The 25,358-nt window shown below is 38.1% G+C and overlaps 1 protein-coding gene across 2 annotated transcripts in view; it reads right to left on the bottom strand.

Moving 5' to 3' along the window:
* The window catches only part of trappc9 (trafficking protein particle complex subunit 9), a 167,159-nt gene that overhangs the window by 48,002 nt on the left and 93,799 nt on the right, over window positions 1-25,358 (bottom strand). For both annotated transcript variants that reach the window (XM_057354458.1, XM_057354459.1), the window contains 2 exons: window positions 21,087-21,239; window positions 16,035-16,126 (listed from right to left, as the gene is read on the bottom strand). In XM_057354458.1, coding sequence (XP_057210441.1) covers window positions 16,035-16,126; window positions 21,087-21,239 — 245 coding nt within the window. The remainder of the gene's footprint in view (window positions 1-16,034; window positions 16,127-21,086; window positions 21,240-25,358) is intronic.

The raw sequence follows: 25,358 nt of genomic DNA, 5'->3' as shown, positions 1-25,358 counted from the left end.
ACGTTTATTTTGGTATTGCATCACTCATAGCTCTAACGTTTAAAATAGAGTTTTGGAAGATGTATGTAACCACAATCATTAGCTTTCATTAGCTCTTAAAGCCTCGTCTCTTGTCAAAAGGCTCAACGCGACCGCAGACTTTGATGAACACTGCTGGCAGCAGCGACGTCTGTGTCCGTACCATTCTTATCAATGACAGCGTAATCTCGTATCTCCCAAGTCATAAACCTTGTATCTCCGATTAAACATGGTTTTGGGGAAATGTTGTGTTAAATGTTGGCACACAACAGTATATGATAGCAATATAAGGTATAATACCAACTTAAACGATACAATGTTTAATAACTCAAAAAATATGCAGCTTTTTTAATTTCCTGAAAAATAATGGTTTTGGAGATACGAGGATTCCGCCCGACAGCGACGATATGTATATATATACATTATATACACATACACTCTCACACACACACACACGCACGCACACACACACGCACGCACACACACACACACACACACACACACACACACACAGCATACATGCAATACATATCGTTTATTACATATACTGTGTATACATATATATCATTTATTAAATTATTAATTACATTCTTTTTTATTATACATATAATTAATTTAATATATACCCATTTAATTTATACTATATATATAATGTATATAACATTAGCTATATCGTTTTGTTTCTATAAGTTTCTATAAGTCAAAAGATACATTTATCTCTTTGGTCAATCCATATGGTCACCAATACAAAACAGTCAATATTTTGAAAACATTTCAAATGTTTGTTCCTTAAAGGCGGGGGAACCGATTTCCGAATTACGCTTTAGACAACTGAGTCGGCCCGAGTACCAAAACAACCTTGTAGCCAATCAGCATTAAGGTGCACAGTGCACAGGACGGACATTAGCCGAGCCGAGCGCTGACGAAAGCGAAAGATGGGGGTAGGGGTGTGTTTGTTTTGGTGATTTGAACATCAACAACGGCTAAGAGAAATCGGACACCCCGCCTTTAGGTGAGTATATATTAGAAAGAAGACAAATTTAACAAAAACTGTAAACAATACATTCACAACAAAAATCAAGATGACTGTTGTTGGTTAGTAGGATGATGCTTTTAACAGCTATGAGGAGCTAAATAAGAACAAACTTTGATACATCAGAACCTCATGCTGTTTAAGTTTAGTGCAGACCTGTTTAACGGTGGTGCTGATGAAGGGGGGGGGGGGTAAAGCTCCTGGAACAGCCACTCAGAGAACAGCTGATGCTGAGTTCACCTCATCTCCCCGTCCACCCACCAGCCGCTGATATCATGAGAACGGATCGATCTGACCGTCTAACCATTAACAACGAGAGCGAGTGAGATTGGAGCAAATAATAGACCCCCGGGTGCAGACAGGTGGATTTAATTATCGTATATAATCGATGAAGTGCTATATTTCAGCCGCTTGTAGTGATCAACGACTGTCTCGTAATATCGCGCGGCCTGTCAGCTCAGGAACGTCAGACGCACACACAATTACTTTCATTAATATCTGAATATTTATTACACAAATAAACAATAAAATAAAATAAAATAAAATAAAAAAAGTGAGACGGAGAACAAAGTGCAGCTCAAGCTGTTTGTACATCAGCGTGATGTGATGGGTGTGCGTGTGTGTGTGTGTGTTAGACTCGAGTGACTCCCGCTGAGGTAGCAGGTATTATCTAATGAGGCCAATTACTCTCATTCACTCACTGATTAACTAAACATCATTTACTCACAGCATCTCATTCCAGCTCCCAAACATCAAGTTCACTGAAAACCTGAGATTTATGCCTTATACCCGAGACTGTACCGAAACACAAAAACGATCTTGAATCTACAGCCAATGTTATAACATATATGATGACCAGTAATAGAATATAAATCAATACAGTTTGGTCTGTTAAAATACTAGTGCACTAAAATGTTAAATACTAACTAAATACTAAAATACTTCATTTATTGAAATTAAACGCCTCGGGTATAATCAGGAATAAAACATTCAAATATACTATTTGAATTGTGATTTAAGATTTATTTCATTAGGAAACTTAATAAACAATATTTTATAAAAAAAAATTATAAAACTGATGTTTAGATTTGTACCATTATGAAAATTATTCAAATGATCAAAACATTAAAAGATACCATCTGAATTGAAAAAAAAACATTTATTCCATTAGGAATTATTATAATTAATATATAATATTATAATATACAGTATATTTATATAAATAATTACAATACAATTTTATTAAAATTAATAGAACACTTAAAGATAAGTATTTGAATAAAAAAACTGGCTGTAACTTTTATTCCATTGGGGAAATTAATAAAATAATATTTTATACAAATGAACAAAACATTAAATTATACTATTTTAATTGAAAAATCCCTAATTTAAACATTTTTACACACAAAAATGACTAAAATAATTAATTATTAAAACGAGTAAGATGTTAAAAGATACTACTTGAATTGGAAAAAAGACTTTAATTCTCAAAAATACTGGATTTATTCCATTAGAACAATTAACCCTTTTTAGGCAAATGTTTACTATTTGTATATCTTATAATACATAATTATATATGATTTATATTATATTATTACATTATCAGATTAAACTTTTTTTATGAATCTGTAACATAATTTAACTAATTCAACTTTCACGCTAATTGTCTTAATGTTTTATAAATTACATACTGTTACATACATATTCTTTCTATAAAGTATTAATTTTTGATATACACAGTATACTAGTATATTAGTATACTACAATATCTTCACTTCGTTGCACAAATTGCTTCTATTGTTTTCCCCTACTTTGTACGTCGCTTTGGATAAAAGCGTCTGCTAAACGGCTAAATGTAAATCGAAATATCGAAAGACTTTAAATCGAAATATCAGATCACGTCAGTTAAGTTTCAGCAGTTGTACTGAGAAAAATGGCAAACCCACGGCTACACAATACCGGTGTGTTGCTATGCAGTTGCTAAGAGTGATGTGAGTAATATTGTTGGCATATTGACGTGCATCAAAAGAGCTCTTTGATTTTCGGTTCCCAATAGATATGACCCAGACTCCTTCCTCAATCAGGCAAGAAACTGAAGGTCAATCATTTAGAGGCGTAAACACAGTCATGATCAGTGACATCAGGTCAATATCAAGCTGATGCCTACCATAGCCAACACTGCTTATTAGCTTCCAAATGCAACCCAGTGCCACCAAGAGACAGTCATGAAGGACAGAGAGATCTTTGAGGAGGTGCTTGAAACATGGTGAAACAGCAGAGAGAGGATGAACGCCAGGCTGTAAAAGGCAGTGGGAAGTTGGTAAGAGGTTTTGCAGAGGCCGGTCCTGATGCCCAGGCTGACAGATGGCATAGCGGCGCACTACGGCAGGCCCGGCTCCAGCGGGCACACGGGGGGAAAGTCGTGTGTACTCAATCTGATCTCCAACTTTCAATTCAGTTCTGCTACTTTCAACCAGTGGCACTAAAACCTCCTCACTCCCAGAATGCCTTTCACCGCTGACTCCACGCCCGTGCGAACCAACCGTTCCAAGTTTGTTACCACCAAATCTAATTACGCCTACAAAGTGTTATTGTAAAATACTTTGAGACACACAAGAAGTCTCTCTCTGGCAGCGGCTGTTATTTTCAGCCTCGCTGCGAGTAGGTGGATTATTAGCATGCGTTGCTGAGGCTGAAGATGGCTCTGTGATGTTTCTGTGCCCGTGCCCTGACGGCCGCTGACGTGATGCGAAATTCAGAGAGGCGGGGGCGGCGCTTTGACGGATGGGTGCTGTGGGCGGAGCCCAGATGGATTTATCTGCTTGTTTTTCACCAGGCAGTGTCCATCATAACCGAGAGGAGGAGATATCGGCGGGCACGACCGTTCTTAAAATCTTTCCGTCGCCTGCGCGTCTGATTTAGAGATGAACCTTTGATGCAGTAGAGGTAAAGGGCAGAATGTGTTAAGCACATGGTGATTAGGTGTCTAACCCCTGCGTGACACAAAAAAAGAAGAAGAGGAAAGAGAGAGAAGTAGTGATTTATTTGGCGAAGTCATCATTCACCAGAGAGCGAGAGAGACCCGGACGGTGAAAAGTGTCTTTGTGAAGTAATTTCCCTTTAATCCTCTGCGTTACGATGCGGCCAAGCATAATTTTCTCATAGTTTATTTATTTCGTGCCACAGAAACTCATCCGCATCCGTTTGCGGTCCTCCATGCAGAATACATGAATACAGGGTATATGATTCATGCATCTATATCAGGGCGAAACGCGTCAGAAGTATCGCCCAGAGAGAGAGAGAGAGAGAGAGAGAGAGCGAGAGAGAGAGCAACACCAGACACAATGACTCAGACGGAATAATTCACCAACGCAAGGATCATTCCCTTTCTGTTTGTTTGCGCATCACACTGACTGCGGGGCATTAAGGGAGATCTTGCGTGTTTTACGTCAGGATGTGCATTTAAAGCATCCATAATTCATCAGATGACAAAATAAAAATGTAAGATGCTACACGCCCGTAGGAGGAAAAGTACGAGGCTGATGATGTCAACTATTTAACGGCAGTCACAATCGGTCAGATTATCGACAGGAGGGTTTTTTAGTAATGGCTGGGATTAAAATGTGCAGAGAGGCGATGTTTAAATATGGAACGGATTGCTGCGTTTAATCAAAGATTTAGATCAAAACAAAACTGACGAAAGCCTCTCTCTCTCTCTCTCTCTGGCACACTCATCCCTACATCAATTGATCCAATCAAAAAATCAAATTCGTTTCACAAAAATTAAACGCAGTTAAACGCGGCGCTGGATTAAATATGTCCCTGTCTTTCAAGGCAAATTTGAAACATCCCAAATTGTATGGGCCAGGACAAAACCATATGTAAGTATGATGATGTCAATATCAGAAAACATAATTCGGTTATTCGTGAACAGATCTGATTAAAATCTGCAGAAAGGAACAGACTGTTGCGTTTAATTAGATCAAAACTAAAGTGTCATGATTAAAATCGTCCAATCACAGATCAGATTCATTTCGCAAAGGGAACACAACTCACTCAGATCAAACTCGCTCGCACCTGTCTGTCAGCGGTGGATTTCATCTCTCTCTCTCTGAACATGGCATTAAATGATTTTGTTTTTCCTCTTGTTTTCTAAATGAAACAGGTCTCCATTGATTTCCTGAGAGGAAACAACGGTCTCCCCTGAGGCTGCTTTTCCATCCTTAAAAGACAGATTACCTGACATTTCCAAATTTAACGCAGTTGTGTTCGGCTACAGGCCTCTGGTATCGCTTTTATTTGTTTAAGCCTGTGATGCGTTTGTATGTGTTCTAGTGTGTGTAAGATGAATGTATTGTTAGCCACATCCTCAAAAGACCATGAAAGTACATCTGAGAAATCTCTCAATGTACAAACAATAATCAGACACTATGAGATTTTATTAGAATTTATAAGAATAATAAGAAATTACAGAGTTTGAGCTACTATGTATTTTATATTCATATCTATTTTATATGGAGCCATTAAGCAAATCTAGCTTGATCTCACAGCAAGTATTTTACAAGGTGGATAATTCATATAAAGGCGTACAGTGTGAATCATGCAAAACGTACATTTATTAGAAAAAGCAATAATGATGCCCCACCCTTAAACCTATGCAAAGTGATTTTTTAATTTAATTTTTTATGAGATTATACGAATTCATGTGAATTGTAAAATAGTCACAAATTACCATGAGACTGTGTTGGCCAATCCTAATCTTACATACAGAAATCTTTAGGCAGTCACTGGAAAAATATATATTATGAAGGTGCAAAAATCCTTGACTAACATGGACTAAAAATAAAATAGAAATGGACAAAAAAAGAAAAAATGTAAGGCAAATAAATCAAGTTAAAAATATAGCCTAGTTATTAATTAATAAAATATAGGAGTTATTATAGTTTTGTTTTAGTTTTATTTCATTTTATTCATATTTTAAATTAGCTTTTGTTCTCAGATTTTAAGTTTAATGTTAATTTTAGTTAAATTTTTAGCAATTACGTTATATGCGTTTGTCATTATATTATTTTTTTATGTTGCTATATAAGAGTAATTTATTTTTATTTTTGTTTATTATTACAATTTAAGTACCTTAAATTTATTTCATTCTGAGGCAACATTTTAATTTTCCGTTTACTTTAAGTTTTTCCAATATTTTTAGGCCAATATTTGATTTGATTTCAATAAACAGAAAGTTTTTTAATGTAAGTAAACTAAATTAACCTAGATATCAACATTTCTAAGCAGAAAACGCAAAAACAGAAACTGAATGGGTTTGTACCTCACCACGGTCGTCTCTATAGGAAGCGTGTTTGACCTTTGATCTCTTCGTGATTCAGGGACAGTGACACACGTCACAACAGCGGTCCACAAATACAGTTCCTGTCAAGCATCATTACCATGGCGACCGACTCGTCTCCTCCATCCATCTCGATCTGCGCTTGTACTAAGAGGCAGAAGTGGCTCGGAAATGCCAATGATATTAGCGTCCGTGTGATCTCTAAGGCCCTTGTTTTAAACACGATCCACTTCACATAGTAAACACAAGAACAGCAGTCAGACTCGCAGGAAACAGAGGAGGTTTGGGATCCATCTGTAATATCCGTTCATCTTTTAAACTACTGTTACGCCAGATCGATAAAATAATCACTTACTTACAGCCATGACTGTGATGTTTAAAACTGTGAGGTGGAGATGAGACTTCTAGAGCAGACAAAAGCCTGATTGGTTGTGACAGCTGTCCGTCACAGAGAGAGAGCAGGGTTAATAGAGGGGAAGTGTGTTGGATGGAGAGAAAGTCAAGTGCTCGCTTCTGTCTCTGACTGTTGCTATGTGACACCGAGAGCTCATTTTAGCTTTTCAGCAAGTGCTGACTTCTATTTTTAGAAACACACACACACACGTGGTTTGTCCTGGCACTCAGCGATTTATCTCTCTCTGTGTCTCTGTACATAAAGTGCCTGAACAATACAGTACAGCACACATCAAGTTTATGAGAAATAATAAGCATGTTTAAATAAATTCATACATCTTGATGCTAAAAATACTTCAGTCTAAATGCATGAATGTTATCGTACAACAAAACACAACCAATTATCAAAACCAGTGGCCTTAATGTGCAGTCATATTGCTATTTACTGCAGGTTGTTTGAAATTTTAACATAAAAGATGAAAAAAGGTACAGAAATATTTGAAGAGTTTGGTTACAAAATGAGATAACTCTGTTTTTAAAATCTTTCAAAAATCATGTTTTTTTATTGTGCATTCCAATTAATATCAATCAAACTTCAGTTGGTTTGTTTTGATTTAAGCCATAATAACTCAGAAAATACAGCTAACGTTCACAATAAAAACATGATAACATAATAAAAACATGATTTATCTCATTTTGGAACCAAACTCTTCATTTGTTAGCAAATGCCTCTTGTTCAAATATTGTTTTATGTAATTCAATACTAAGATTTTTAAATATGATATGTGTCAACACTGAGGCCAGTTGTTGTGCAACAGACATGAATGAAACCTCAAACCCGGGGCCTTAAAAGGTTCAAACGTGTTGGTTATTGTTATCGCCTTAGACAAAATGTTAAAGGGGCGGTTCACCCAAAAATGAAAATTCCGTCATCATTTACTCACCCTCAAGTTGTTCCAACTATTTCTTTGTTCTAATGAACACAAAGCAAGATATTTGGAAGAATGTTAGCTATTTTTCGTTCTGGGACATCATTCACTACCATAGTAGAAAAAAACATTGTGTATTTTTTTGTTCTGTTGAACACAAAACGAGATATTTTGAAGAATTAAGGAAATCGCACAGTTCTGGGCACCCTTGACTATACCATTTTATTTTGTCCTACTATGGTAGTGAATGATGTCCCAGAACTGAAAATTGCTAACATTCTTCCAAATATCTTCCCTTGTGTTCAGCACAAAGAAATGTACGCAGATTTGGATATACTTGAGGGTGAATAAATGATGACAGATCCCCATTAAGTGTTCTCTCGTTTGTAAATTGTTTTGGATGAAAGCGCTTGCTAAATGAGAAAAAAGGGCAACACCAGCACGTATGGTGTCACAGGTTTTATTTATCTACTGAATTTTGAAAGGATTATAAAAAGTGGAAGGTAATATTACTTGTTAATATTTTTGTAAGTTATCACCAAAGGAAAGTTGTTTCCGAGATGGAAAATGACTTTCTGCATACAAAAACAAAACTTTCCGAATCCGAATAAAGTGAGCGCACGAAAACACCACGGGCGTTTTTAAGTAAATAGGTTCAATAACGAAAGTCAAATCTTACACATTTATTTTACAGGCCAAACGAAAATGACAATAACTTCACCTCCATCCCGACCCCACAGTTCTCGTCTCTTGTCCTGAGGGCTGAAATGATTTGATAAATATTTCATTTGTGCGGTGTTGCTCTTCTCACTGTCAGTGTTTAATGGATTAGGTTTGTTCTGCAGGCCTTTACTGTAGTTAGCGGTGTCGACTGCTCCTCTCCTCCAGCGGCCGGCTGTCAGGAGGTTGAGTAAACGCTAATCTTTCCTTTTGATGGAAGCTTTTCCTTCCTGATGTTTACAGCTGATGGCCCTTCACTCAAGCTACAAAAATTCAATTATGTGGCCTGCCTCCGTTCCCAACCCTGCTGGATTCCCTACTACAGTAACAAGATTTATACTGTAAAACAGCCCATATCTCTACTCTGGAATTTTGAAAATCAGTCTTCTGAGCACTTACTCATGAAATATTCACTTTAAGTTACTTAACAAGATTCCCAAGCTAAGCGTATTTCAGGGAGAAAAACCGCCGAACTTTCGCTCTGATAGAGTGTCCTGTCCTGTTTTAAGTGGCAAGGATAATTACGGTAAAAACGCCAGCTGGGTTCACGCTCTGCTGTCAGTCATTTAGGAGGATTATTATGATGACCGTAATGATTTTATGCCTCTTTAATCCCCACCTTCAGGTCTCTTCTCTAACCGCGACTCTGTCCTTGTGTCCACCGCTAACAACATCCATCTTGGTTTGGAGGATAACAAAGGGTCATCTAGTTGCCATCATTTCTCTCTGCGGGTATTATGATGCAGCAGTTATGACAGAGTTTAGATACGATATTTACATTTAAATTTGGCCATTTAGCAGATGCTTTTATCCAAAGAAATTATGAAACAATATGATAGGATATGACAAGACGCAAAAGATAAGAGAACTTTAAAGGAAAACTTTAAAAGCGTTTAAGGGATAGTTTACAGAAAATAAACATTTTCTTTCATCATTTATTCACCCTCATGCCATTCAAAACCTGTATGACTTACTTTCTTCTGCAGAACACAAAATAAGATATTTTGAAGAATGTTGATAATCAAACAACATCGAGTCTCATTGACTTACATTATTTGAACACAAAACCATTTCTCAAAATAACTTATTTTGTGTTACACTGAAGAAACAATCAAATATAGGTTTGGGATGACATGAGGGTGAATAAATGATGAAAAAATTTCCTTTTCAACACCGTACAGAATTTGTTTTCGGTACAAAGACTTTAGATCACCAAAAACAACCCAGATGATCTCTGATTCCACAACAGCTGCTCCTCTAAAACACATCCAAATAGAATCTGAGCAAAACATAAAAACTGATGGCTTGACATTTTAAGACATCTCTGTACATGCATTTCAAACACAAGAGGTGAAAAGGCATCTCAGGACTCAGTTTGTATATAGGTTTCTGGAGCTGATGTAGGATTTCTTTATCTTACATTAAAAAAGATGAGTCTATTTAATCTATCCTACAAAATGTACACGCGTTCCTTAACTTGTGCATTGTACGTCCTTTTAAAACAAAAATATACAAAAAATCGATAAATCAAACATAGATTATCCATCCTATATATACTCTTCCTTCGCCTTTTGCTTGATAACTGGATATAGATTATAAAAAGTACTGGGACTGCACTAACAATAAACTATTTTAGCTGATGAAACATTTTAGAATCAAAGACAAATATCACCCAGTCTGTGAAATCCAGTATCATAATCTAATTATTCATTAGGAGCATTGCAGTCATTATCTCACTATGATTTCAATTTTTAACATGTCCTTACACAGTCGATATTTAAGATATCAAGGTTTATTGTCATAGAATATTCTTCACATTATGTAGATCTGTGTTCTGTAAATCACAAAAAACCTTGACTTGAGGTGGGTTTTCATAGGGTCACAAGAGTAAATTGACAACAACACTAATCTTTTCCAGTACACTCCCATCACACGCTCAGTGCATACTTTCCACACTTATTTGAAGTATGCAAACTAGACTTCACTACCAAACACACCACAGGGTCACTTAACATTTACACATTTAACAGATGCTTTTATCCAAAGCGCCAGTGCCATCAAGATATACATTAGTTCCTGGAGAATTGAACCAACAATCTGTGTGTTGCAAACACAATTCTCTACCAGCAACATAACACAAAGAAAGACAAATAACTAGAATAATACAGAAAAAAGTATGGAACCTTTAATAAACAACTAAGACATCAAAGCCTCTACATCATAATCATCACATACAGGGCCGTTCCAAGCATGGGGCGGGTCCCAGTGCGAGTTCTTGGATATTAAAGGCGTCATGAACTGGCCTTTTTTTATTGTTTTATACTGTTGTATGAGGTCTACTTGTGACGTTTGCGCGGTCTTTACATTCAAAAACATCAAAATCAATAAGTAATAGGCTATTTTCTACCCGGGTTTTGAGGCCGGCTCGAGAAACGCTCGACAAAGCGCTTCGCGCTCGAAGCCCTAATTTCAATGCGCAAAATCAATAGTAGTATATATTTAGCTGTTATGAGGGACTCAACCGGTTTGAAGGGGGCATTATTAATTAAAACCAAATTGACAACACCAGTTCTTATTATTATGCCTCTATTGCATTTGTGTGAGGGGGGAAGGATTGCGTTACGCTCTCGATCTCTCCTCAATCAATCATCTTCTATCGGAACTTTACAACAAATAAAGTGCGCGAAAACATAACACAAATCAAAATTGATATATAATATAATCGGTAAAATAAGCTTATTTAAGAGGTTTTGCTCAGAAATGTATTAAAAAGAACATAATGTAAACTTGCGATGATTGTGATGGTTGTCCCTGGTTCGAGATGTTTACATTTTTTTTAAATGATTATTATTAATATTTCTCCTTGTCGCGGGGCCCCCTAGAGGGTGAGGCCCAGTGCGGTCGCACCAGTTGCACTGCCCAAAAGACGGACCTGCTCACATATGTAACCTTCTTCTTCGTCCATGATTTTAAAACCAGCACCCTTGAGCTTCAAAGTCCTGACCACACTAATACAAATGTTCAACAGCATAGTATCAATGTCGACCACACGCAGGTATAAGAGAACAATGGGCGAGTTCAATAGTATAGAGCTGTTGAATCATCATCACAATGGCTATAGGATTCCAGAGATGCTGGTTGAGAAACAACGCCGCCGCTGATTATCATGCAGAGAAACGAGCTGCACCAAACGAGCTATTATTTAAAATCCTACAGCTCAAAAGAGCTTGTTTAGGAACTGCACACCGTGACCGCGATTGGATAACTCCGCACAATAACGTGACACGCGTCCAACACGACTGCATCGAGCAGAGCCAGATTAGTTGTTTCTCTCAAGCACACGCATCTCGTGTGTTCCAGAAGCATTTATTCTCCTTATGAGGTGTACACACATTTGCTGGTAACGTCTCAGAGCCCAAAGGATACGGGCCAATTAGTGTTGTGCTGCAGTCTGATTCAAGCTCGGGTTTGCTTAAAGGATAAAGATTTAGAAGAAAAACATGATTAATCCTCAACCGCACACCATGACCTTTATGAGCGCGCGAGAGAGAGAGAAAGAGTGTACGGATTTGCAAGCAAGCACAATTATAAACATTTCCTTGTAGAAAGAAAGAAAGAAAGAATGAAAGTTGAATGAAAGTTCCATCAATCCATCAATACTGAAAGCTATTTGTTGATAACGATATTGCAGATTAAATTAACATTATTAAATAGCCAACTGGTGTTGTCTCTTAACATTTTCTATATACAGAGCCCAACTTCATTGCATTTTATGTCCTGTTTTGATGGACAGGACATATCAGCCGTGATCATCTGCTATTTTTAAACTATCGCCTAATAGTATCAACCGATACTGAATATTAGGCGATGTATTGGCCCTGGACACCAGTGTTGGGTGTAACTAGTTACTAAGTAATTAGTTACTGTAATTTAATTACTTTTCCCTTGAAAAGTAAAGTAAGGGATTACTCTTATGTTTTCTGTAATTTAATTACAGTTACTTCTGATGTAATTAAACTAAATACTGCGTGTAATACATGTGTGTGCAATGGTGGAATTGACATCAAAATTCAAAGTCTAACTTTAAAATCCCTGCTTTAATGTATAATTCTCACATTTGTAATACTTTGGTCAGTTAATAAGAGTACTTTATGTAGTTTAATATTATTTATTTGAATGAATAAAATAAGCCGTGTCATGTCTATCCTTGAATCACTTAACTAATCAAGGTTGATATAGGATATAGAAAGTAATTAGTAATAAGTAACTAAATACTTTTTGGAGAGAGTAATTTGTACAGTAATCTAATTACACTATTGAATATGTAATTAGTAACTAGTAATTAATTACTTTTTCAGAGTAACTTACCCAACACTGCTGGACACACACAGAGACATAATTCGGGGGATGAAACTGATGATGCTGTCTTTCCCTCATTGGCTGGTTGTCACAGTAACACAAAATGCAACTTATTACAAATATATTCAGGAATGCAAATGAACAAAATGTAAGTTTAACAGATTACAACTCTAAACCACACACACACGCACAAACACACGGCATCAAACATCATGTAACGTGTTGATTCAAGCGTTTTTTTTGGAGCGGCTCTTATAATGCACAAACGCCTCGACTCAACACAAAACCATTCGCAAGCAAATACTGCAAACAGATCAAACAGGACTTCAGATGAACATCAAACTGTGAATGAATCCATCCAATAATATATCCATCACTCCATCTATCTGTCCATCCATACATCTATCTATTCATTTCTCTATAATCATGGTTGTTACTGTAATTTTACTGCTGGAATAACATGATTCCCCTCCATGCAGACATGTTTATGAATTCAGTGATTCACAGACGCAGTTATAGCAAACCTTCACTGCCTGATCCCAGTTCAGTGGGCTGGAAAGTCAATTGAATAAATGAAAGTATTAAAGAGAGCACCACGGACATAAGAACCGCGGCTTACTTCTAGAAATAGAAAATTTCTAAACGTTTAAACCTGACGTGGTTACTTTTTAATAATCCACCATCTAAAAACGCAGCGACCCAGAACAGCGTCCGCCCACATGGATTTAAGACCTGAGCTGTCAGTCTTCAGAGCACAGTTTAATTCAGCTTTAACAGTGGTGTTAAATGAGAAGACAGCCCATACGAGTGCTAGAGAAGACGCGAGATAATGCCGAGACCTCACTCTGAGACAACCAGGTGCAGAAAGAGCCGTCACAGAATGAAGAGAATCTCCTCTCCGCCAGGAAAATAACCTCGGATGGGCTTTTAATCAACAGCAGTTTTCACATCTCTGATAAAGACAAGAGAGAGAGAGAGAGAGAGAGAGAGAGAGAGATTCCGCTGTGAGATTAATATCCCAATATTAACGCCCCGCAAGAGTCAAGAGAGAGTAAAACTTGGCTTTGTTCATTAAATAAAAAGAAGTAACTTTCTTCAGAGTTTCAAACCACGCAGCATGCCGTGATTTACATCACAATGTAAAAATGTCTCATCCTCACACAAGCATTTCATTAACTTTTGTAAAATTAAGAAAAGACTCGTGTGGTGACAATCCTGACATTAAAGCACACGAAGACACATCTGCAGAATAAAATCACCATGGGTATTGTTGGTGGGCCTTGAGGTTTTTGTGTGAGGTGCAGGCTAATGATTGACACGTAAACAATTAACATAAAAACAATGCCTAATTTACAATAAAATATGCAACCCTGGACCACAAAACTAGTCTTAAGTAGCACAGAAATATTTGTAGCAATAGCCACCAACACACTGCAGGGGTCAAAATTATAGATTTTTCTTTTATGCCCAAACTCATTAGGATGTTACCGACCATATTCCATTAAAATACTTTGTTTCCTACCGTAAAAATAGAGTGGATGCAGTAAAACCGCTAACAAAAAACACGTCTACAAACGTCACTCGCTGGTGTCCGCTCTTTGAGAACGACCCACTCAAGTTTGGTCTCTATGTAAAGTTTAGAATTTCAGCTTTCAGGTTCATCTACTCTCCACAACAAACCTGTTTCTTCTTAGGAGCGGCCTGCTACAGCACCTCTGACGGACAACTTTAAATGAAATTTTCACATGTTTAGATTGTTTGCACCCTCAGATTCCAGATTTTCAAATAGTTGTATCTCGGCCAGTGTTGGGCAAGTTACTCTGAAAAAGTAATTAATTACTAGTTACTAATTACATATTCAATAGTGTAATTAGATTACTGTACAAATGACTCTCTCCAAAAAGTATTTAGTTACTTATTACTAATTACTTTCCTTGACTAGTTAAATGATTCAAGGATAGACATGAAACGGCTTATTTAATTCATTCAAATAAATAATATTAAACTGCATAAAGTAGTTTTAACTGACCAAAGTATTACAAATGTGAGAATTATACATTAAAGCAGGGATTTTAAAGTTAGACTTTGAATTTTGATGTCAATTCCACCATTGCACACACATGTATTACACAGAGTATTTAGTTTAATTACATCAAAAGTAACTGTAATTAAATTACAGAAAAAATAAGAGTAATCCCTTACTTTACTTTTTCAAGGGAAAGTAATTAAATTACAGTAACTAATTACTTAGTAACTAGTTACACCCAACACTGATCTCGGCCACATATTGTCCTATCCTAACAAACCATACATCAATGGAAACCTTATTTATTAGCTTTCAGATGATGTATAATTCTCGATTTCTGTCGTCTCAAATGAATAACACCCAACGAAACATACAGTGCCTGTTATTATAACAGATAAATCACAGGAGTCACTAAGCAGAACAAACAGCTTGTGACGTAAAACTAAAAAAGTGATAAAAGCTAAGATGAATTATTATAGTGTAATATGGAACATGTTTTATGTCAGCGTCGCTGCTCAAACATCAACGTGTGCTCATGAATATGTATCCGAGCATCGCGCAGGTCTGCTGGATTGAATAAACATGAGGAACGTGTCGTGTGTATTGAACAGTGCACCGCCCGTCCCCGGAAGAGAAAGAAAATGAGGTGTCACTACTGTAGACCCAGAAATACTAGAAACACACGAGAGGCTGTCAAGATACAGATTTTGGTGTCTGATGATCTAATCACATTCCAACTCCTGGACGCTTCCCATAATGCTTTGCGGAGACTGAACAAACACACACACACACACACCTTTAGTGATGCAGTGCCAAAACCGCTCCCCTGCCACTATAATCAACCTATCTGTCTATAGTTGCATTACAAAGCATCCAAACTCTCACTTACAGGCCATGTGAGGGACATCACTGATGATTCTGTAACCATAACAAATGCAAACAAAAAACGTGAAGTTCTGCCTCCGCTGCTGGATAGAAGTGTGAGCACAAACAGATTCAAAACATGTGTGCATCAAGAAGGAATGCTCATTTTTTTCTCAGTAGATGTTATTAGAGGAGAGGAGGAGGAGAGAGTAGGAAAGAGGAGGAGAGTTCGGATTAAAGATGAGCTTAGAGGAGAGATGAATGAGAGAAGAGGAGGAGAGGTGGTTTTGGATTTGAGGAGCGAGATGAAGAAGAGAAGAGAAGGGTTAGGATTAGAGAGAGTCTTCATACCCCACTGTAGAGGAGCCAGCTGTAGATGATCCAGTATGAGCTGGTTGAGGATTCCTTCCACACTGGCCTCTCCATGACGCCGCAGCGATGAGTGAAACACGAGTTAAGAAAAACCACCCATAACTCACACATACTGTACAGACAGGGTTATTACAGTTTGGTTTGGTTTGTACTTTATTGTCCAGCCTTAGCTGAAAATTGGTCTTTGGTCTCGCTGTACAACCAACGATACAAATTAACAACACAGCATCACAATACATAACAATACAATACACAACATCCACCTCACATGATAAATTCATTAAAATGTAAAACATTCACATCCTAACCCTTATTCAAAAGACCTACTGCATTTGGTACAAATGTTTGTTTATATACTATGTTCTATAACGACGACAAGATGGAAGCAATTCAAACACATGATTCAGAGCGTGTGTTATATCTCTAGTTATTGCAAAAGCTTTCCTCTTAACAGCCATTCCGTAGAACTGATCAACTGACTTTTGTTCAGAACCTATCATTTTACCTGCTGTCCTGGTAATTCTATTCAATTTTGCTTTATTCACAGATGTTATTCTACCAAACCACACAGTTATATTATACCCTAGGACACTCTCAATTAAGCTACTATAAACTTGCTGCAAAACCACAAGACTTACAGAAAATTCTCTCAGTTTCCTTAGCAGGAATAACCTCTGGTTTGATTTCCTACAAATAAGATCCACATTATCAGAAACATTTAATTTGCAGTCGATTATTGTTCCCAAATACTTAAAAGTCTTCACAATTTCCACAGGTTGATCACATAATGTTATTTCTGTTAAGGGTTCTGGATGGTTACAAAGTAATTCTTTGGTCTTACCAACATTTATCAATAAGGAGCTCACGTCACACCATTTTTCCAATATTGAAATATTATTTTACGTTGCTATGTAAGATGAATTTATTTTCAGTTCATAATTTCAGTGCCTTAATTTAAATGTATATCAGTTTATTGCTGAGGCAATATTTCTCATTTTTGTATAATTTAAGTTTTTAAGCAAGATTTAGGCCAATACTTTTTATTATTGACAGAGAACGTTTATACCAAGCGTTGTGCTACAGCTGAACCTGATCTGAACCAGGTTGGGCTTGTCTGGTTTTGTCAACTTCCTCTGCAACTCGGTGTTTGCTCACCTCGCTTCGCTTCGCGATACAGGCCACGGGTCGTCCCTCTTGTAAATAAGCAAACTGTGTTTGTACACACCAGACCTGAGCTTTCAGAATAGAAAAAATGTCATGTCTCTTCAGCGTGCGGTCACACACGGATATATGTGTGAATGTGTCTACGGCTGGTTGACAGGGTAACACACACTCCATCTGCCTCTCTACTTTAACTCGACAAATCACACGCGTGTGCCTCTGCCACGCCTCTACAACACACACATCATTGCTCGGGACTTTATCTCTTTATTATTTATTATATATCTTTATAGCTTTCCTGTAGCTCAGTGGTAAGAGCATGACGCTAACAACGCCAAGATCGTGGGTTCGACCCCGGGGGATTGCACATAACAAATGTATAGGATAATGCAATGTGAGTCGCTTTGGATAAAAGCGTAAATGTAAATGTATTATTTCAAATGTTTATTCTTTTACACGTGTCATTCAGCCTCCGCAGTGGTAAGCGACTCATGAAAAGAACAAGCGTCTGTAATCACGGAGGCGTTTGGGCGCTTCCAAAATGAGGGACATGCAGCTCAGATAGAAGTGAAACACAGCGGCCAAAAACACGGACGGTGTGAGATTTTGGTGGGCAATTGGTCAGAGAAATGCAAAAACAGACTTGCACGAACAATAGCCACTTTCACACAGAAAACTCATTAAAATCTGCAAAAGTGCCAAATGAACTTAAAGCCACAGCATCTGTTACACGCAGACCTCAGCAGGTTTGGGCAGAACGAGAACACCTGTCCTTCACAAGCTATAAATACACCTGAGTGCTGGCGTGTTCATTTATTAAATATGTTGCGTACTGTACAGTATGATAGAGCTTTCAGGAGTGCAATAAGTACTGTGTGCAGTATTATCATTTATGTGTAATAGTTTCAAGCACCTCAATCCATTAGATAATATGAAAACAAAATATGTGCATTTATATATATATAAATCTATAATCTGCATAAGGGTGACTGTAAAACTCAAGATCACAGTGTCCCGGGCATGAGGACAACACGCACTCCCTCAGGCTCACGTTCTCAAAAACACGCCTGTTCCATAAGCTTTGACCATATGTCAGTGTATCAGGATAACTGGAAATGTGTCTCATCCTGTATGTCCAGCTGTTGGACACAGATGTTGTCTGATGGTCAACCTGACAGCTGGAACACACACACGCTCCTGCTTCACTCTTCTCCAAACCGGACTCTCCAACAACACACAACATTACAACACACCAGGAGTGAATCAACTTCAAAAGAATTACAAATGCCATATACACAATAAGTCTGTGATTTAAGGTGACCACCACCCAACAAACCAAATGTGGGACACCACTGAAAGGTGGCGTGAAACTGGGATATAATAACGGAATGAAACACTTATATATTTTTTTCTAGCTTTTAGCTTGTAAAAAGAATTCGTTATTTAGTCAATTCCAACTACAACATAATTAAGGCATAGATAAAATGCTATAGAACATAAAACCACTTTAATGGCGACTTCAATTTAAGGTGCACTGTCTCTTTAAATTTTGAGATCAGACGCGGAGTCATCATGTTGTACACTTCTCAAAAAGAGAAAACCAAAAGAATAAAAAACAAACAAATAATGAAAAAGAGTGTCTCTTTTAAAATGTGTAATTGTTAAATAATGCATTTCATTATTCGCAAATAATGTTTATTTTAATACGCTAACCACAACCTATAGGCCAAACACGGTTTCAAAGCCACACAGTTTACGATGTTTTAGTGAGTTTCTATTCGGCACATTGACATGGGAGGATCGCCACCCGATCTACTGACAGACGTCATACCGTTTTGATGATCACTGCCGTCTTCTCATACATTGGATGAAAGTCAGGCTTAAAACAGAGTTGCGTTTGTATGAGCTCAGTGGACAATGGTGGGCGCCGGACTGCTTTGACACAGCTCTGTTAAATAGTTAAATAAACACTGGAGCAAATAAGCATCTCATGTTAAAGAACGTGTTTCTTAATGTGACGACTAAAAACCAATAGACTGATGCGACGTGTGGGACAAGGGGTGAAAATGCTGTGCGGTACAACGCAAAGCGGGACGGGTGTCACCCTATTGTGAGTATGAACATTTTGAATGGTTATTAACTCTCTCAACAGCACCATTGATTACCATAGTAGGAAAAATTAAAATGGTAGTCAAGGGTCCCCCAGAACTGTTTGCTTTCCTAAATTCTTCAAAATATCTCGTTTTGTTGTTAACCTAACAAAAAATATTTGTTTTTACAGATTCTACTATGGTAGTGAATAATGTCCCAAAACTAAAAATTGCTAACATTCTTCCGAATATCTTTCTCTGTGTTCAACAGAACAAAGAAATGCATCAAAATCTGAAAAAACTCGAAGGGGAGTAAATGATGACAGAATTTTCATTTTTAGGTGAACTACCCCTTTAAGAGGCTTATTTATATTCATAGAGACAAATTTAGATGAGATGAGTGCACATTTAACCACATTTTCATAAGTATTAAGGCCAAAATACTGTAATTCATGATAGCAATATTATTGTGATATATATTCAAAGTCCCCGTGAACCGGAAGTTGTGATCGTTTTAACTTCCGTATACTGACACATTTCTGATTGAAAAGGAATTTCAAAGGAGAAAAGTAGTGGGCGTGGCCTGCGTTTTTCACTGCAAATTGATTGGATGTGTAAAAACAGCTGTTGCATTGATTTTGAAATGAAACTTGCAGCAGACTGACATTTGAAGGGGAGGAGTTAACGGATGCTCCGCCCAAGCCGTCTAATTTACATCATTTGAGATGGATCGTCATTTCAGGGGGAAAGTGCATTTTCAGATTTTAACTGAAGATTATGAGAGTTCATGAATTTTATAAAGAAAAAACGACCCACATTGATAAGCTATTTACTATAAACGCTGCAATATTTCATGAAAAAATAAGAATTGTCATTTTTAATTTCACTGGGACTTTAATTTTGTGCATTTCATTTTTTGTTGGCCAAAGAATTACACTCAAAATGTTTTGAGATACCCATTGAAGGTCACACTTTAAAATAGGGACCAATTCTCACTATTTTTTATTTTTTTTAAGATTTATTTTTGGCGTTTTTTGCCTTTATTTATAGTACAGTACAATGAGAGGACAGGAAACGAAGTGGGTGAGAGGGGGGGTGGGATCGGGAAAGGACTGCGAGCCGGGACTCGAACTCTGGTCGCCCGGAGCGCAACAGCGCCATATGTCGTAGCACTAACCACAAGGCTATCGGCTCCGACCCAATTCTTACTATTAACTAACTATTAACTACGACTTCAATAAACTCCTAATTACTGCTTATAAGGAAGTTTTAGGTATTGGGTAGATTTAAGGGATGTAGAATAAGATAATGTAGAAAAAGGCATTAATATGTGCTTTACACATACTAATATACAACCAATATGCATGTTAATAAGCAAGCAGTTAATAACAAATTTGTGTACCTTACTATAAAGTGTAACCCTATTTAAAATTAATCTAGTTAAAGGTATAGTTGACTCAAAAAGAGAAATTCTGTCTTTATTTACTCGCGGTTGTTCCAAATCTGTATAAATGTCTTTGTTCTGATGAACACAGAGAAAGATGGTAGTCAATAGTGGCCAAGAACTGTTTGGTTACAAGCATTCTTTTCTCTGTGTTCAACAGAACAAAGACATTTATACAGATCTGAAACAACTTGAGGGTGAGTAAATGAAGACAGAATTTCTCTTTTTTGAGTGAATGAATCACGCTCAAAATATGAAAAAGCTCTATAGAGCAGATATTTAAACGTGCAAAACTGCCACCTAAAGACGTGTGTGGAGTTCTGAGTAAAGGATATGATGGTCCAATGGATGTCCAGAGTCCTGTTGATGAGTCCTCCCTGAACCTCCTGCCTCTTCTCTTCCTGCTGGCGCGCTGGCACCTGCTGCAATGCATCGTGGTCCATCACAGGCACGCTGTCAAAGTCAAACTTATCCACCTGAATGGCCATCCTGGAACACACACACGTATAGACAAGTACACAAAGGTCAAACGAAGATTGAGCAGTCATCCACATCCACAGCAAGAATGTATTTGTGGTGCACAGGGTGACGCGTTTAATGGCTCTGAAAAACACTTCTTAAACGTCTGCCACAACGTTAAGAAAACTAACAACATCCAAATCCATCACCATAAAAGGCTTGTCATAAAGCGTACAGTACATAAAAAATGCCAAGGACATGTGCACGGCATTACACTCGTAGGAATGCCAATAAAACATCCTTGACATTTCTATTGTGTCGGTTATCAACGACCATAGAGAGAAAGAGAGAAAGGGATGGATAAACGAAGGAGATAAGATCCACTGGGGGCCGATCGGAGATGCTCTCAGACCTGGAGTCGGGTCTTAACATATCTGGAGAGGAATAGAGACGCAAATGAAATGATACAAAATATGCTGCCGTGCTAACGTCAGATGTTCAGTCCGTTTGATGGTTCAGTTCAAGATTATTAAAGAGTAACTATCACAGTGTCCTTAAAATGACATTTCATGAAGTACGTAATGTTGCTGTGTGTGAATGTCAGCAGTCTGCCAAGTTGTAAAGCCGAATGTGAACGAATAACAAAGTTATTGGCTTGAGGAATAAAGGAGTCGACTCTGAATCACGCGAACGAGTCGTCGGTCGTTCTAATTTCAGTTCCGTGTCAGATTTGCGTCACTCGGTGTAATGCCCGCCAACGTTTCATTTGTGACGCTGTACGCGGTAGACCAATCACAGACTAGACCATCTGACCAATCAGATCAGAGTAGGCTGACAGAAAGGAGGGGATTGGACAGATGAATCACCAAACGAATCATTTGAGAGTCAGTCAAGAAGTAAGGTAATAATAACTGCCTATTATTAGAAAATGAAAGTGTTTTTACACCGTGTATGTACGTGAAGTGGTTGTTGGACACTCCATAAACCAAAGTAGGACCTTAAAAATCACAAAATATTTATTCTTTAAAAAACCTATGAGCTCCATTAAATCTTAGGGTCAGAAGTTTGTCGTCTCATCAACAGGAAAAGAAATGCTTACCTTACATATGAAACACAGTTTTTCCTTCCTTCTTTCATCCAAATCACACACGTCAACAGGCCAAGATCCCTTCAGACAATCATACGTAATTCATCACGCACACACACACACACAAATGACTACACAAGCAGCCTCTGGCACAATCTCTCTCTGTGTTTCAGCAGCCTTCGGCTTTGGCCGGCGCGCACGACAGAATAATTATTTATTCTCGCTTTCCTTTCATCCGTCTCTTTCTCAGAGGGAGTTTAGTGGATTACGCCGCTCGACTCCTGAATGCAAGATCGCTTCTTACCTATGTGTACATGACACACACGCACGGGCCTGCGGTGACATCACCGATCCGTGATGTCAGAGGTTAATGTGCACGTGCAGCAGGTGTCATCATGTTTCAGTGCAGAAAATGACTTGTGTGAAAATGTGAAGTGACTGACCGATCCTGTTGAACAACGCACAGGTGAGAGCGGACGCCTGCACATGATGGACTGACAAACGATACGAGACGTCATCTGTGATTTGGGACACACACACACACACACGCCGATTCAAAGAAAGAAGTCTTTCTGCACATGAGCAACTCACAGAAAAAAAGACGGGCGAGGAGAGAAAATCTTTCGTTTTGACAGCCAACGCTGAAGAAAAGGAAGAGGAGGAAAATGAGAAGAAAAGCATCATTGTGAAACCTCTGCCCACTGATGCTGTTTAACAAACCTCTATTGACTTCAGTTTGGCTTTCAGAATTTCAACATTTCTAATTGATGTGAAAAGCACAACAGGGAAAACGACTGCAAGAACGATACAACATCATCCTTATTCTGGAAAGTCTTTCTTTATTCTCTCTCCATTCAACACCGCTGAGCAGAAACTCAAATCAGCTTACGACTTTAACACGGAGAGAACGTAAAGAATTTATAAAGACTTAATGCTGCCATTTCAACAAGCCACTGGAGAGAGAAAAGGACGAGCGAGGCGAGAGACAGAGAGTGAAGAAGGAACGCTAGAAAGGGAGGGTGAGAGCAGAGGAGAGTTATATTTAGCTCACGTGTGTGTTCTGTCCCGTGACTCCAGCAGCGGAGAAACACGGAGCTATTTTTAGACCGTCTCCCTGTTACCCGCGGTAACCGGCCGCACACACATACAGCAGCATCACTGCACCACGGCAACGCTGCATCGCCACACCCCATCTTCGGCATATCGCAACTAATGTATGAAAACAAACCTCGCAACTCTGAAAATCACATTTATTCTCACGTCATTTTATTAGAACTGATGGCATTGAGATTAGAATCGTATGCAATCAAAACCTCACATTCCCTCAGACGACACACCGCAGCAGACAGGTTATCAAGATCTTCTGTCGGCAAGGGATAAGATTCAGAATTTGTTTAAATTGTGTTAGCGAAGACCAACATGCTTTAAGAAACTCCTACCCGTGCATATTAAACCCCAGCACACATCACCATACACCCTCTGAATGACCCCTCCAAACATCTGGCTTTTCTAAAATACAATCAAGCTCACGATTCGGTTGACTTGGGTTAGTAAGTACCCATCTAACAAACTATTAAAACCCCCTAGCAACCACACTGCACAGCCTTGGCAACCGTACACAGAACCCTAGCAATAGCATCGTGACTGTTTTGCTCAGAGGGTGCTGAGGTTGATGTGACTGCTGCAGATTAAGAGAGGTTCATGAGATCAGTGATGAGCCGTTTGGAGGGGCGGGGGATCAAAGAAAGAGAGGAGACTGTACTGTATCCTCAGACCGTGAAGGCAGAACAGAAAAAGAGCACTGCGTGAACGCGCGCGCACACGCAGTAAAAAGGGAAAAGTGGCCCTTCATCATGTAGAAAGCACTTAGACGCTGTTGCTACAGCAACAGGCTTTTGTTTCAATTATGTGAGTAATGAAGAAGTTGAGTGGAGTATGACACGCACACAACACACACACAAATGAGCACACACACACACAAACACGCCCACACACACACAAACACGCCCACACACACACAAACGCGCCCACACACACACAAACGCGCCCACACACACACAAACACGCCCACACACACACAAACACGCCCACACACACACAAACACGCCCACACACACACAAACGCGCCCACACACACACAAACACGCCCACACACACACAAACGCGCACACACACACACAAACACGCCCACACACACACAAACGCGCACACACACAAACGTGCACAAACACACATCACAAGAGAAGTGAAGTTTTTGTTTCTTTCCATCTTTCTTTCTTTCATCTGTTCATTTTTTCATTCGTTCATTCCTTCGTTCCTTCTTTACTTCCCTCCTTTACTTCCCGGTCGTTTCTTTGTTTGTTAGTTCGTTCGTTCGTGTCTTCGATCTTTATTTCTTTTTCATTCCTTCTCCCTCTCTCTGTTTCTCTTACACGATGAATAAATTATATTTTTTATCTAAATTGAAAGTTAATTAAAAAATAATTACAAGAACCTGAGAAAACAAACACCACATTATTAGTATGTTATATAACATTACATTATATTATTTTACTATTTGACTAAATTTAATAACAAATCCGTTATTGTGGTATGATTTGTTGTTGCCTTAATCTAGAAAACTAGATTGAGGAAGACATGCAACATATGAAACGTCAGAAAATAGTTTACTGAAATCCCAGTTGGGGAATTGACAAAAAATAACTTTTCATTTTATTGAGCAAACTGTTAAAGATTAGCAATACATTTTCACAAACTGGTAAGATCTTTTTTCCTAAGAAATCATATTTCTGTCTCTATAAATGTTGTGAATGTTTTAATATCATATCAGGTAGTGGGAGACGGCCTTAAATACAATCAGGCGTATTAGTTGTACCTCTGCCTCATATTTTTCAAGGGCAACTTCAGTAAAAAGTGTCACAACACAGCCTTCCCTCCAGTAACCTCGGGCTAAATTAACCTTATGAAAAATCTCATTTGAATCAGCTGACTGAACAGAGACAACCGACCTTTATTCTGAACCACGGTTTAAAGATTAAATCTGCACATTATACCACAATCAA

Source organism: Triplophysa rosa, linkage group LG16 (genome assembly GCF_024868665.1).
Source record: "Triplophysa rosa linkage group LG16, Trosa_1v2, whole genome shotgun sequence".
Taxonomy (NCBI): domain Eukaryota; kingdom Metazoa; phylum Chordata; class Actinopteri; order Cypriniformes; family Nemacheilidae; genus Triplophysa; species Triplophysa rosa.
Note: the sequence above shows the minus strand (reverse complement) of the source record. Positions and strands in the feature narration are given on the sequence as shown.